Source organism: Schistocerca nitens, chromosome 4, assembly GCF_023898315.1.
Source record: "Schistocerca nitens isolate TAMUIC-IGC-003100 chromosome 4, iqSchNite1.1, whole genome shotgun sequence".
In the NCBI taxonomy this organism is placed as follows: Eukaryota; Metazoa; Arthropoda; class Insecta; order Orthoptera; family Acrididae; genus Schistocerca; species Schistocerca nitens.
Genome location: NC_064617.1, coordinates 611893608 through 611909225, shown reverse-complemented (window position 1 = coordinate 611909225; position 15618 = coordinate 611893608). Strand labels below are relative to the sequence as shown.

The 15618-nt window shown below is 36.3% G+C and overlaps 1 protein-coding gene across 1 annotated transcript in view; it reads left to right on the top strand.

The window, feature by feature from the left end:
* The window catches only part of LOC126251301 (allantoinase), a 262302-nt gene extending 250212 nt beyond the window's left edge, over positions 1 to 12090 (top strand). Inside the window, exon 12 of the mRNA XM_049951628.1 lies at positions 11770 to 12090. Coding sequence (XP_049807585.1) covers positions 11770 to 11895 — 126 coding nt within the window. The 3' untranslated portion in view covers positions 11896 to 12090. The remainder of the gene's footprint in view (positions 1 to 11769) is intronic.
* Positions 12091 to 15618: the final 3528 nt, after the last annotated feature.

Genomic DNA, 15618 nt, shown 5'->3' with positions numbered 1-15618 from the left:
CCAGGTTATATTCTGGCAGTTGGTATCTCAGTGAGCCATAGTGATGCTGGTCAGTGCCAGCACACATAGGCCTTGGTAAAGTCCTGCCCTGTCAAACAGTGGTGCCTTCTGGTGGTGGTCCCCATGTTGAGCCTAGTGATGGTGTAGCAAGCATGTAGTGATGGCTTGAATGAGTCCTCCACAGAATTGGAGACAGCAGCATCCAGTACAAGTCTGCTGTCTCCTGGACCAGTGCTGACAAGATGATTGGTACAAGAGAAGAAAAAAAAAAACACAGCTGCTTCAGTGGCAGTGGAAGTGACAGCCAGCCAAGGTGTGTGTTACCACAGAAACAGACCACAGAACCTTGCGGATTAGACCAGCACAGCTGTATGAAAATATGTTCCTTCTTTAAGCTGGTAATATGTCTTCATGCTCTGAGATTAGAAAACAGTCCAGGACAGTGCAGAAAACTGTCATCAAACAAGTAACTGGTGGTATTACAGCATCGCTAAAGAGAGGCACATGGAATGAAATACAATGACACACTGGTAGCCAACTGCCTCATCTCATTGTTGGTTATGTCTGCTTATGATACTTCAGATGATCAGTGTATTCATTATTTCATTCAGAAGTATATGATACAAATTGTTTTTGTCATGAGATAGCACACAAAGAAGTGCTTAGCTACTGTAGGGGAACTGGCTCTTACAACCAACAGGTTAACAAATACAACAGCTGATGATTCAACTGAACTCTGAGGGAAGTGGCTGAAGTATGATGTTTCAACTGAAAGCTGAGAGAGATGGTTGAAGTATCTCATGTAAACACAATCAGGAAGCAAAATTATATAGCACTCAGGGTAGGTGCAAATTGTATAAACTGTTTGCAAAAGTAGTATGTTTATTAATGACTATCTGTATTACATACACCAGGGGCTCATGGTAAAGCCTCTTTAATCACAACTGGGAACTGATCCACCAATTATCATTCCAGTTCTACAAAAATCATCACTTCAAGGTACAATATTTTCTGTACACTGTACACTGATATTGTTATCTCAATAGCCCCTCCTGCCCTCTCTATCTCAATCTATCTCCCTGCAAATAACTGTTCACCCAACTGTGACAGAACTCAAGTGTAACAGCACATATCATCAGCTATCTGCCTTCCACTGCCATATTAAAGACTCCTCTAATCTTTTCATGCAGTATGCTGTTCTTCTATACTCATCTATGTTGCTCCTGTATGTTTCCTAACACTGTTTACCTGTATTTCACTACGCCATTGTCTCGATCTTTTCTAATCTCTTGGAATCAAGACAGAGGACTTCCTTGTATCACTTGCCATCTGTTCACCTCACTACCTATTCCATCCACCAACATTTCATTTTCATTATTATCATTATTACATATTCCACTCCAAGCTGCACCCTAATCCATTTGTTTGTTAAATTGTCCTATTAATCCTCACCATTCATCTTTCCGCTGTTCAAAAGTAACCTTTAGTTTTTGAAGAGCTTTTTCATAAAAGTTCATGTCTCACTGCAAAACTGGAAACACACAATGACTGCACACTTTCCTTTTCACACACATCATAAGTTTTTTGGAAACTGTTTACTGTACAACATCAAACCATGCTACTTTTCTACTTATTTCTTTTGCTGTCGGTCAGTTTCTTGTATTCAACTGCCCTACATACAGAAACTCATCAATTGGTTTTATGACTTTGTTGTTAATTTGTATTATTTTATTTTCAGTGTGATCACTGAACATTACTTTAATCCTATATATTTGGTTTTGGGCCCACTTTAAAACTTGCAGCATTAAATTTCCATTTATTGTTGAAGTTTATCTGCAGTAGAAGTAATTAGTGCACCAAAAGCACAATGAAAGTGGTTCAGAAATATTCCACTAACACAAATTTCTGCTATGTTACCTCACATTAATGATGCAAAAACTTCCTCTACAATTGCTGAGAATAGTTGTTGGTGACATGGTCTTTTGCATGACTATTCTTTCAATTCTGAATTTCTTGTTATCCTTATGATGTATAATGGAAACTGAAGAATTGATGTACATATTCATCAGTATGTTAACTTACATTGAATAACGCTCTTGTTTCTCATGGACTGTTTGGTCATACTTTGCAGAAATTGAGTCAAAAACTTTCTCAAAATCTATGAATCCCAAACAAAATGTTAATTTATATTCATTGCTCCATTCTATGGTTTTACTCAAAACTTACAAATAGTTCTTAGTGCTACATTCATTTCTAAACCTGATCACAACCTACTCTCTTTTTCTATGTTGTTAGGAATAATTTTGGTGAATATCTTGTAATTTACAAACATGTGGCTGATATATCTATAACCTATGTCTGCCTCTTTTCTTTTGAACCAAAGCAATTACAGCACTGTTCCAGGTTTTAGGACTTGTATTCCTTTCTAGACAATTTTTCAAATTCCTTTGACTTTGATTCAGATGTAACTACTTCTATTGAAACACTGTCAGCTCTAGACTTTTACTCTTTCATCAAGCCTTTCGATGCACAAGTTGCCGGAGTGACGTCAAATTGAAAGACTTGTACCTGGCGAACGGTCTACCCGACAGGAGGCCCTAGTCACACGACATTCACATCAAGCCCTGAATTACTTTCTACACCTCATCTGACACTCCTTAAAGACATACATTATATATGTCAGTAATTATCTGTATTTCCACTTCAGCTCTCAAACTTTACCAACATTTAAAGATGTGCTGGAATGCTTTTACAATTTTCTTTCTGATAGTATGAGCAGTTATGGTTCAATCTGCCATTTCAACAGATGTCATGAAGATCCTGAGTACCAGAGAACAAGTACTATGTATCTACACACAGTGCAGAGTAAACAGCCTCTAACTGCAATCATAGAGCTGTTAGGCAAGAGACCTGAAACTGTACATAGCACCAAATTTCTAAGAGTTTGGATCCAAGATGACCTAAGATGGCAGAACCGTAGACAACACCTGTGTAGTAAATTAAATACCATTTGTTATACAGGGTGTATACGTGGACCAGGAGAAAAAATTCCCTGATTATTCCCAGGTTTTTACCGGATATCCCGTTTAAAAAAATAAACTTCTTCCTGGGCAAAAATACACTTCTTCCGTGCTAAGTGACAATAGGTTTTCTGTAAAAAAAAGGAGAGAAGTTTTGGAAAGACCTTTGATGTACAGCAACATATACGCTGCATATTTTCTTATTACGAAAGTATAAATCTGAATTGCACCAAACTGAGCACGTTAGTTCCTGGAGCATTGAAATTGAGATTGCAATGTCCTTTTGTAAACCACTCGTATCTCATACCATGTGATCTCACCAGCCCATGACAGCAGGTATTCAGAGCATAGGAGATGTGTTATAGTCAGCCAATAGCAAGATTACTGTTACATAGCGCGGACACACAAAGAAGGAAAAGTTAATGGTTTACATTAATATACATAGAATAGATACAAGAAAAGCTAACCTTTTGCATGTAATATTGATCTTTTTTGCATGTGTTATACATTAAGATACATCACGCAACTGTGCCAGTAAATTTAAAATAATGACTTAAATGCCTGGTCTTCTGGGCTCGAAATTCTTGTAAGAGGCTGGTCCTCAAAGTGTTCAGTTTTAAACGCTCTGTGATTTAAGAAATTCGTCCCGCTTTCTCACATGTAGCATAATTCATCTTGCATAAAAAGAAATTTACTTTGAAAGTAACGCTTTTAGAACCACCGTTCGCAATACTATCCTGAGACTGTTAGAAATAGGTTCGATTTAACAGTTGCCAGAAAGCGCCAGAAAACAGGCATTATTGCACGTGTGCAGCTGCAGTGGTGTAGGAAGCCTGCATGTTCATATGCATAAAGGACTAAGAGAGCTTACATTACGCCATAAAAGAAACTGGACATCAGAGGATACTCCAGCAGCATCGGAATTTCGTAAATCATACTAAAATGTATAATTCGGCTTGAAGTGCACATTGGTTTTTTCCAGATTCACAATGAAGTAGGTCCCATCTGATATTTAGCTTTTCAGTGTGATTTTTGGGATGTAAATTTTCTTGGAGTACCAGTACTGTGCTATCTCATATTTGGGTCTTTACTATGGCATAATACCATACACGGCAGAAGATGAAAACATGCACTTGAAATTCAGCGACGTATGGCATAGGGGGGCGTAAGATGAAAACGTGCACTTGAAATTCAGCAAACAGTTGGAACTAGCCAATATTGTGGAATGAAACACTTCGTTTCAAATAAATTGATTGCCTCAGCGGAAAGATTAATAAAGCCAAATTTCTTTAGCAAACTGACAAAAATAACTTCACTGTTCTGCAAGGCGATTAATGCTTGACTGCTAATAACTTGGAAATAAAATAAAATCAGGAAACTGTAACTAATAATATATTTTTTCCCTCCATAATTATGTGAATGTATTTTAATTCACTTGATAGGTTCCGGCCATAGAAACCCGTTTTGTTTTCATTTGATATGGGAGCTGTAAACAAAGAGGAAACAACGAAAACACTTAACGCACACACACACGTCACATGTAGACTAACCCCCTCCCCACTACAACTTAGACAACTCTGCACATGCACGACCCTGGCAACTAGGGTGCATGAGAAAAATATTTCTTGTTATCATCTGGCTGCTTGCTGCTACTGCTGATACAGCCAACAGCTACATTCCAAGTAGCGGGACGCGCATGAGTGCGCTTGCAACTGGGCAAACGAACCTAATGTAAACAGTTGTGACATCATTATTATAGAAAGGAGTATTACATACTCTTCACCCTAAGGCCTTTGACATATTTTTGCTATTTGCAGACACTTGTGCGTGCAGGGTGTTTTTTTGTTGTAAATGGCATTTTCTTTGGCACTAAAGTTTTACTTTTTTTCCTCTCATTTATATTTTATTGCTGCAGAATCATTCTCCAGTAGCAGGATACAGTTACATTCTTTGCTAGAGAATCAATTCTTACCAGTCAAAATTACAAAAATTTAACTGAAAGCTTTAACAATGAAAAATTCCTGAAATTCCGAAAAATTCCCGGGTTTTTCCCAGTTTTGTCCTGGATGAAAAAATTCCCTGGTTTTTCCTGGTTGTCCCAGGTTCTATACACCCAGTTATAGAATTAAAATTCTTGCTGGCTGCACATCAATGCAAGTCACAAAAAAATGTGTACTATGCCCAAACAGAATCTCTGCTAAGACATTGTTTAACTTCTAGGGAAATTCACTGTCCACCAAAAGCTGCTTCATTGCACAAAACAGAATTATAGAGGCTATGAAATGTACAGAACCTCAATCTTCATGCAAACCTTCATTTAAAAAGCTTCATATTCTTCCATTACCATGTCCATATATCTTAGAAACAATAATGTTTATGAGGAAAATCATAGTCAACAACAACAAGATTGTTCCATAACACAAACATATCCACTCATACAACCCAAGGAATGATCAAGATTCACATGTGCAGACACTAACACAAAAAGGATCTCTGCAAGCACGAAAAAAACTGTACAACAAACTACCTAAAAATATTAAGGCAATAACTGGCTGCTGAAATTCAGATCTGCAGTGAGTGACTACTTGGTACAGAACTACTAGTATAGTGTTGATGAATTTTTATATATAAATATCTGAAAGTATTTAAATAGTTTATACAATTAAGGCCAAAATAATAAATATGTATGTATAAATTTATTTGAATGCACTGGCAGGTTGATAGACACACAAGCAAACACAAACATACACACAAAATTCAAGCTTTCGCAACCAATTGTTGCTTCATCAGGAAAGAGGGAAGGAGAGGGAAAGACAAAAGGATGTGGGTTTTAAGGGAGAGGGTAAGGAGGCATTCCCATCCCAGGAGCAGAAAGACTTACCTTAGGGGGAAAAAAGGACAGGTATACACTCGCACACACACACATATCCATCCGCACATACACAGACACAAGCAGACATATGTCTCCCTTAAAACCCACATCCTTTCGTCTTTCCCTCTCCTTCCCTCTTTCCTGATGAAGTAACCGTTGGTTGTGAAAGCTTGAATTTTGTGTGTATGTTTGTGTTTGTTTGTGTGTCTATCAACCTGCCAGCGCTTTCGTTTGGGAAGTCACATCATCTTTGTGTTTAGATATATTTTTCCCGTGTGGAATGTTTCCCCCTATTATATTCATATAAATTTATTTGTGTATTCAAATGGTTCGAATGGCTCTGAGCACTATGGGACTTAACTTCTGAGGTCATCAGTCCACCAGAACTTAGAACTACTTAAACCTAACCAACCTAAGGACATCACACACATCCATGCCTGAGGCAGGATTCGAACCTGTGACTGTAGCGGTCGCGCAGTTCCAGACTGTAGCGCCTAGAACCGCTCGGCCACTCTGGCTAGCATTTCTGTATTCTTTGTATGTGTGGACAGTTATCTATATGTATGTGTGTATGTACAATCAAGGCCAAAAGTAAGAACTGTGTATGTGTAAAATGTATTTGTGTACTTGTGGACTGATTTTCCTATGTGTTAGGCTTATATTGCTATATATTGTAAACCATACATTAGTTTCTGTTCAAATTTTATTGCAATTATTTGCTTGTCCTGTGTCACTATTTACCCCTGCACAATGTATGATTCACAGAACCAGTAAACAGTAGAATACAACACTATATTTGGCACCAATATCCTGGATTAAACTCCCAATATCCCTGCAGTCTCCCATGGAATGAGGGCATGTGACTTCACTCATGGTGATCTGTTGTCAAATGGGAACATAAGAACTGACAGACCAGTTGCTGCTATCCAAGAGGAGTGTGTATGTGCTGTCATCAGGTTTCACCCTCTCCCTTCTCTCATCATACAACACAAACATGACACTTCAGTATACACGCAGCCATTACAGTCACCTGCACTCACAAGATAAACTTAAGAAACAACTCTTACACTTTGTGAGGAAAGGGACCATTGTCCGTATGGAAGAAAACCTTTTCCAATTAGATGGCTGAACCCACTGCTCAGGGTCTCCCAGCTAACAATATCGAATGATGTTTTCCTTTTATTTCTCTTATCATACTGTCATTGCATCTTCTCACATCCTCTTGAAATAATTTACAGACAGTTTTCTTTAATTCAGCAATATTGCAGTATTCTTATTGCTTTTTATTTGAAACTATTGCCTTATCTTTAATAACTGCCTTGTTACAGTTTTTCATCTGTTGCTTTCTTCATACCTGCAACATGTTCTGCTACTTGTGAGAAATAGTGATGATGTATTAATCTTACTAGACAAGAAACTTAAATATGCCAAGATAGAACTTTAAGCTACTTATGCAGATGCTCCTTAAGAGTACTGTCATCACTGGAGGATATTAAAATTATCCAACACTCAATGGGGATAATTACGTTTTTGTAAATGGTGAGCCTAAAAAACAAAACTAAATGCTTTCTGTAAAAAGTGCCCAAAACAGGTGGTTCAGAATCTCAGTCTTGATGGGATTATACGATATCTAATAGCAACAAATAAATTTATCCTGTTTGACAATTTTCACATTGAAATTGGTAGTAATGACCATTCTTCTTCTGTAGTGGTCAATCCAAGGATTGGTTTGCAACAGCTACAATGGCAGCTTGTCTCCATTCTGTGCGTCTTTCAGCTTTTCTCTTCATTTCTTTATAGGTGTTACATCCCACATCTTTCACGATTTGATCCATGTACCTCAGTCGTGGTCTTCCTCTTGGTCTTTTTCCCTCGACATATTCCTCTATGATTGTGTTCAGGCGTCCTTTATGTCTTAATAGATGGCCTGTAAATTGCACTCTTCTTTTAACAATGAAACTCCAGAAGCTTCTCTTCTCACCTGCTCTTTCCAGAACCACTTCGTTTGTGACCTTGTCGATCCATTTTATTTTGAGCATGTGTCTATAGCACCACATTTCAAAAGAATTTAGCTTCTGGTCTTCCTCTGTCCCGAGAGTCCATGTTTCACACCCATAGGAAGCCACACTCCACACATATGATTTCAAAAATCTTTTCCTGATTTCAAGGCTATGCTCTTAGATGTTAATATGTTTTTCTTCTTGTTAAAAGCAGCCTTTGCTTGAGCTATTCTACTTCTCACTTCTGCCATAAGGCAGTTATATTGTCAATGATTACCATGGTAAAAAGGCAACTAGAACAAAGAAAAAGATTTATTTATTCAGCAAACTACATAAAAAGGCATTTGTTCACATATCTCAAGGAGAAAATGGAAATATTTAGCTCAGGACAGGAGCATGTAGTACGAGTGGTTCAAGTCATATTTAACTGATACGACACAAAGAGCACAAATTTCTCAGGATGGAAATGTGTACCATTCTGAACATAAAAGGGTTAATTATGGGGTGCCCCAGGGCTCGGTATTGGGACCATTGTTATTCTTGATTTTTATTAAGGACCTCCCACAACAGTTTTCAACAGCTGATACCATATTATTTGCTGATGATACAAGCTTCATTATAAAAGGGAAGAATGATTATGAGATGCAGCAAAAAAACAACAAAACAGCAGAAGTGGCAGGAAAATGGTTTAAAGATAACTGTCTAGTTGTCAATGACAAGGAAACTGTATGGATGAACTTCAACCACATAAGGAACAAAAATAGGTCCAATGTAAAATTCACATTATCAAATAACCACATTCAGCAAAAGAATCACATAAAATATTTAGGATAGTGGGTGGATGAGTGTCTAAGGTGGGTAAAACATGTAGAAATGCTTAATAAAAAATTAAGCAAGTACTGTTATACATTAAGAGTGCTTAAAGATTGCTGCAATACCAAAACAGTGTCAAGTGCTTATTGCACATAAATGCATAGTCTATTGAAGTATGGTATATTGTGCTGGGGAAATACCTCTTTTTGCGAAGCAGTCATTTAAGCTCCAAAAAAAAGTTGTAAGATTAGTGAGTCATGTTGCTTACAGAGCACCATATAGAGGTATTTATAAGGAATTAAAAATCATGACCTTACAATCTATATATTTATATTTGAAAGCATCTGCTTCATTAAAAACCTTCAAGTTTCAGCTTTGAATAGTGAGATCCACAATTATCAAACAAGGAACAGGGACAACTATCATAGGGATGTGCATTGAAAATCAGTATATCAGGACAGTGCTGTTTACAAATCAAAAATTCTGAACAGTGCATTGCCAGAGAGCATAAAAAAAATACCAAACATTAATACATTCAAAAAAGAACTAAAATATCTACTAATTAACAACAGCTTCTACAGCATTAATTAATACATGGAATTTTGCTCAAATCTGTAGGTCTGCTTCATAATTCTCTAAACAAAAATTCATAATTATCAACCATTCCTAGATAAAACCAAACTTCCTTCATCCATGTATGTATCTAATTATGCAACTAGCTTTTGTGCCATATGTTACTATGCCTAGTTAACTAAAGTACTGGTATTTAATATGTTAGTAAAATCAACCAAGGGGTTTTGCTAGCTTTTATTGTATCTGTATGTATGTATATAATTTTATAATCTAATTAAGTAGAATAATGTTTTTGTTATAAAGATGTGTTGATACCAATGATAAGATTTTGTACATGATGTAAATATGTAATATTTTATACTATTCTGAATTTTGACAAGTCTAATATCATGAATGTGATAATACAGGTGCTAAATAAATAAATAAATAAACTTGACCAAGAACAGTACAGTTATGTACCTAACACAACAGTCATGATGGGAGGGTATCTCCATAGCATACAGTCTCAGTAAAGGAAGTTGTAAAAAACAGTGACTACTGACCAAATCATAGGACTGCAGATAGATACTCAAGGAAATGTATTTGCTTGTCAAATGTGCAATGCATGAAGCCTTCAACAACTACTGCACCAGAATCTTATCAAAAGACCTCTCACAAAAAAAAAAGACTATGGCCAAATGTAAAGACTGTCAGCACACCTAAATTAGCGTCCAGATACTTGCAGATTGCAATGGTACTGAAACTAAAAGCAACAAACCAAACGTATAAATGTTGAATTAGTTTTCCATGCATTCCTATACAAAGTAAAATCCAAAACTAATGCCACAATTTAAGTCTCAAACTACTGCAGAGTTGAGAAGTAGTACACATAAGTGTCACTGAGAAACAGCTGAAATCATTAAAACTGAATAGAGCTTCAGGGACAGATGAAATCTATATCAGATTCTACACAACACTGACAGTCGACTTAGCCACTTGGTTAACCATAATATGTTAAACTTAATATTTTTTAGATTGAATTTACATAAGAGAATTAAAATAATAAATTATGCTAAATTATGTAAAGATTGCTTTCTCCATTCCTGACAACATCAGGCATTACTAACCATAATATATCACAGAGCCTCACACCAAAAGGTGTGCTAGTAATCGGGAGAAAGAACAGGTGACACCTGTTTTTGAGAAGGGTAGAAGAAGCGATTCATAAAACTGCCATCAATATCACTATAATCCATGTGTTGTAAAATCCAGGAACATAACATTATATGTGATATCTTGAACAGAATGATTTGACCAGTGTGGATTCTGAAAATCTTGGACATGCAAAACCCAACTTACATTGTTCTCATATGACATCCTGAAATCCACAGATCAAGGCAGTCAGGTAGATGCATTTCTTGGTATCCAGACAGTTTAACTCTCTGTCATAATAGTGCATATTAATGACAGTATGACCATAAGGGTATCAAACACAATTTGTGATTCAACTGAGGATTTCTAGGTAGGGGGATGCAGTATGTTATTTTGCACGGACGGTCATTGATATATATAAAAGTAACTTCGTACGTGCCTCGACGCAATGTTTTGTGGCTCCTGCTGTTCAGGTTGTATATTGATGACCTTGCAGGTAATAGTATTATTACTGGTAATCTCAGACTATTTCATATAATGCAGTTCATTTATAATTGGATCTAAGAGCATTTATTAAGGACTGGGGAAAATAGCTGACATTGTCCTTGAGTAGAGTATTAGTAGAATATCAAGATTTGTGATATTAGAACATGAGGGAGTGAATGAGTAAATGAACAACTGTACCTGGATGTAAAAGTTAACAAGAAATGCATGAGCCAGAGAAAAATGAGAAATTTGGGAACTGAAATATGATGTAAAGTCATAAAATGAAACAAATTCACACTGAGATTCAATGCACTGAAACTTCACGCTGGAAGTTGATATATTAAAGTGACACATGCACTGGCACAAGCACTTGATTCCTAATGTTCTGATGGCATGTGCAATCAGTAACAAAATACTGTGCATGCTCAATGTGGACAGCTGTCTGTTAACACTTATTTTCAAATAAATTCGCAGAAATTGTCATAGGTTTTCTTGGGAAGATCTGTTTTTCTGTCAGAAATTGTAAATTGATTTGTCTAATTAAGAGAACTAAGCTTTTAGTGATCAATTGTGTTCAGTATATTAATATTGTAGAGTCTGAATTTTAGCTGTTCCATTCAGTTGTTACTTACAACTATGACCTATAGACCAGAGAAATGTATTTTTCCTTCAGTTATATTTCTACATTTTATTCTTTTTTGTGTAATGTGACATGTAGTGGCTCTCAGTAATCAATGAAAAATATATTTTCTAAATTATCAGAATTTCCAAAATGTCTGTTTAAAAATACAAAGGGAACAAAGATGGCTTTTGAGTATTCTTTATAACACCCTGTATGTACAATGATCAATACAAATTTTGTGTCTTTTGATAGACAACACCTTACCTTGGAATGCAGCTGGATGGAATGGTTATGCGGACTGTTGTTCGAGGGAAGACAGTATATGAACATGGACATCCATTCCCCCTGCCTGAGGGATCCATTATCTTGAAACAATAATTCTTTATTGTCAGTCAGTGTGTAATGTGACATTGAGTAAGGCTGATAATTATTTTTTCTTAATGTACAGCAACTGTCATTTTTTATAATGCATCATAAAGTAAAAACTTAATTTCTGTATATAGAGCTATAAACTGTTAAGTACACTTAAATGCTGTACTAAGAATGTGTATATAAAATTAAATGACAATATTAGTAAACAAAAAATAATATGTGTACTGAATTTCATCACTTTTAAGGTTCCTCACAAATTCTGAACAGTTTATTTTCCTGTTTCCTTCAGTTAGTTGTATCTCTTTTTAGTCTCTAAGCATTACCAAACACTGTAAAACATATATACTTCTTACAAGTTACCATAATGACACTAGAAAGAGATGATTTTTATATAAAGTATGACCAGGAGAGAGTGATTGTCCTGACAACATTAAATGAAAAGTTTTTTTCTGATTACAAGTTACCATAATGACACTAGAAAGAGATGATTTTTATATAAAGTATGACCAGGAGAGAGTGATTGTCCTGACAACATTAAATGAAAAGTTTTTTCTGATTACAAGTTACCATAATGACACTAGAAAGAGATGATTTTTATATAAAGTATGACCAGGAGAGAGTGATTGTCCTGACAACATTAAATGGAAAGTTTTTTTCTGATTATATGTACAGTAATACTCTACTTCACTAATCATGAAGCCAGGCGACCTTATCATGAAAGTGTTGACGAAGGAGGAGGGTCAAAAGAAGGTTCAGCTGGTCCAAGTAACAGAACCCTGTGAAGATCCTTTGCTATGGTGATAGCAAAAGATGTTAATGGTGAAGGCAGATGGAATGGATCTCAGTGTGGTGGCTGGAACATGCATCTCATTTAACAAAACTCTGCTTCTAACTTGGATCAAGTAACAATGTGCTCAGTGCCCATTTTCCACAGGTATGGAACTAACCCCTCCACAACTAAACATTTTTTTCCTCTACAGACTCAACCCTGTAATTCCAAGTACAACAATGGAGCATTTTAATAATCACAAAATTACTGCAAGCAGCAACACATTCTCCACCATCAATGGCACAACTAGTTTATCAGATTTTGAGCACAGTACGCTGAGACACTATATACAAAATCAGAAAAAATCAGAATCTTCTGGCCAACACAAGCTCAGACTCAAAATTTCCTTTAGTACTATCAGTATCAACTCACTACTAAAGCCGTATAAGCTCTACAGACTAGGAGAAACAATTAACAAACGAAAAATTTAATATTTTAGCTGTTCAATAGGCAAAACTGTTAGATGACACCACCATGGATTTTGGAAATCCCTGGTCCAAAGGAAAACAGACAAAAGAATCCTTAAAAATACACTCATCCTGTGCGCTGCATCCTCAGTTTCACGAAACGTTCTTAGTTCCATATTCAACAAAAAGCCTGTGAATAACAGATTGATGACAATTTCCTTGAAATGTGCATATAAAATGTACACGCTAATTGAAGCATGTATGCTGTTCAGCCATAAAAATAAAAGAAAACAAAATAAAGTAAACAGGTTATGAGATGTGATAGGAAATAAAATCTTCAAAATTCAACAAACTCATATGAAAATTCTAATGGGCAGTTTTGGTGCACAGTTAGGAAAAAACAGAAAACTCCTCAGATCCTTAGATGCATCCCAGAATCTCCCCCTGAGTCCCTGATCCCACCCCAAATACTCCCCACTCTCCTACCTCATACATGCTTCCTAAAATATGCTGCTTCAAGATGGCATTGAAGGTGAAAGTTCGAAATGTGTCTCTCCACAAAAACGTAAATTTTGCGACAAAAAAGAAATCGTGTGAAAACTGCAAGGGCGAAATTAAGAAGCTAAATGAACGAATTAGTAGCCTACAGTTCGTAATCAATGCCCTGAAAATGGATATTACTAAAATTCAAGAAAGAAAAACCGAAGTGAACACGCCACGTTTTCTGAAAGATAGTTCGACAGTTTCCGAAAAGTGGACAAAGGTGAAGTGCAGCAGCCGCAAACAAAAAGTACAAGATCAAGAGAATTTTGAAATAAATGTAAGCTTTGTGCACAACAACTTATTTCAAGTGCTTTCCACAACAGATTGTGGAAGTGCAGTGTTTAGTGATAGTGCTCATGAACCATGTGAAAAGCAAAAGGATCTTGTAAATAAGCCAGAACAAAAGAATTCATTGACGCAGAAAAATAAGAAATCTGATGTAAATTTAGTAAACAAACATCTGCCGACCTTATGTAGTTCCGATGGATTATCGGTTTGTATGAAAAAGAAAGAGGAAATAAACAACTCAGTTAGGCCTGCATTTTTTAGCTCCATAACAATTACAAAAATCGAAATATATTCAGACAGCCAAGGGCGAAACAACTGACTTTCGTAATAAAAGCAATGTGAACCTAACTTCCATGGTGAAACCAGGTGCGAAATTCTGCGCAGCAACTGCAATAAGCCACGAAAAAATTCCCACATTAAGCAACAAAGACGTTGCCGTTTTCCTGGTGGGAACAAACGACATCGCAAGAAACGAAAAACAAGATCTGTTGCTTTCATTAAAAAGGTGACTGTATGAACTAAGATGTACTAACGTCATTGTATTTTCAGTACCACATCGTCATGACTTAGCGGAATGGTCCTGCGTTAACAAAGAAGTGGAAAGTGCAAATAGTGAGATGAAACAGATATGCAAACGATTCGAAAATGTGACTTTCATTGATATAAGCAAACTAGGAAGGAGATTCCATACTAGACATGGTTTCCACTTAAATAGATTAGGAAAAAATTTCCTAATTGCAAAAATAATAGAAATAGTAAATGCAAACACGAAACTAAGTTGTGACACTTCAAACGTAATTCCCCTCAAGGACAAGACCCACAAACTATTTGGTGAATCTGAAAATGAAGCATCACCACTACAAGACAAGTGTGATGTTCTGACATTGCAAGAAAACACACCAAGTGCTAGTAGTTCACAAGGAAGCATATCAAAAACAACAGAACCAACACCTGAAGTATCAGAAACAGATACACCATCATCATCACCAACAGCAACAACAACAACAACAGAAATGACAGCATCAATGACACCGGGAGCTACACCAGCAGCAGCAGCAAGAAACTCACCATATCCCAGTGAACGACCTACAAGGTGCAGAAAACCTGTCCTTCTGGAGGATTTTTGGTACCTCGCCAGGGCAAGGAATGGAGTATGACACCACAAAGTACCTTATTTAAGTCAATAAAGCAGAGAAATCTACAACAAGGTATTTACAACTTTAAAATAATCCACCAGAATGTACAGGGCTTGAGCAAGAAATGTGAACAATTAGACGTGTTTGTAAATGAAACTATGCCTGATGTGCTTGGTATTAGTGAACACTGGCTATCTGATGCCAAATTAGAACTTCTTAAACCTCTAAACATGGTACTAGCTAATAAGTTTTGCAGATCTACTATCAGAGGTGGGGGTGTATCAATCGTGTTGACAATAAGCCACGAAAAAATTTCCACATTAAGCAACAAAGACTTTTCCGTTTTCCTGGCGGGAACAAACGACATCGCAAGAAACGAAAAACAAGATCTGTTGCTTTCATTAAAAAGGTGACTGTATGAACATTTGATTTTAATTCTGTAAATGTAAATAAATATTCATTAGAAGGGACAATTGAATTATGTGCAGCATGTATAAAGATACCAAATGATGAAATTTATGTTATA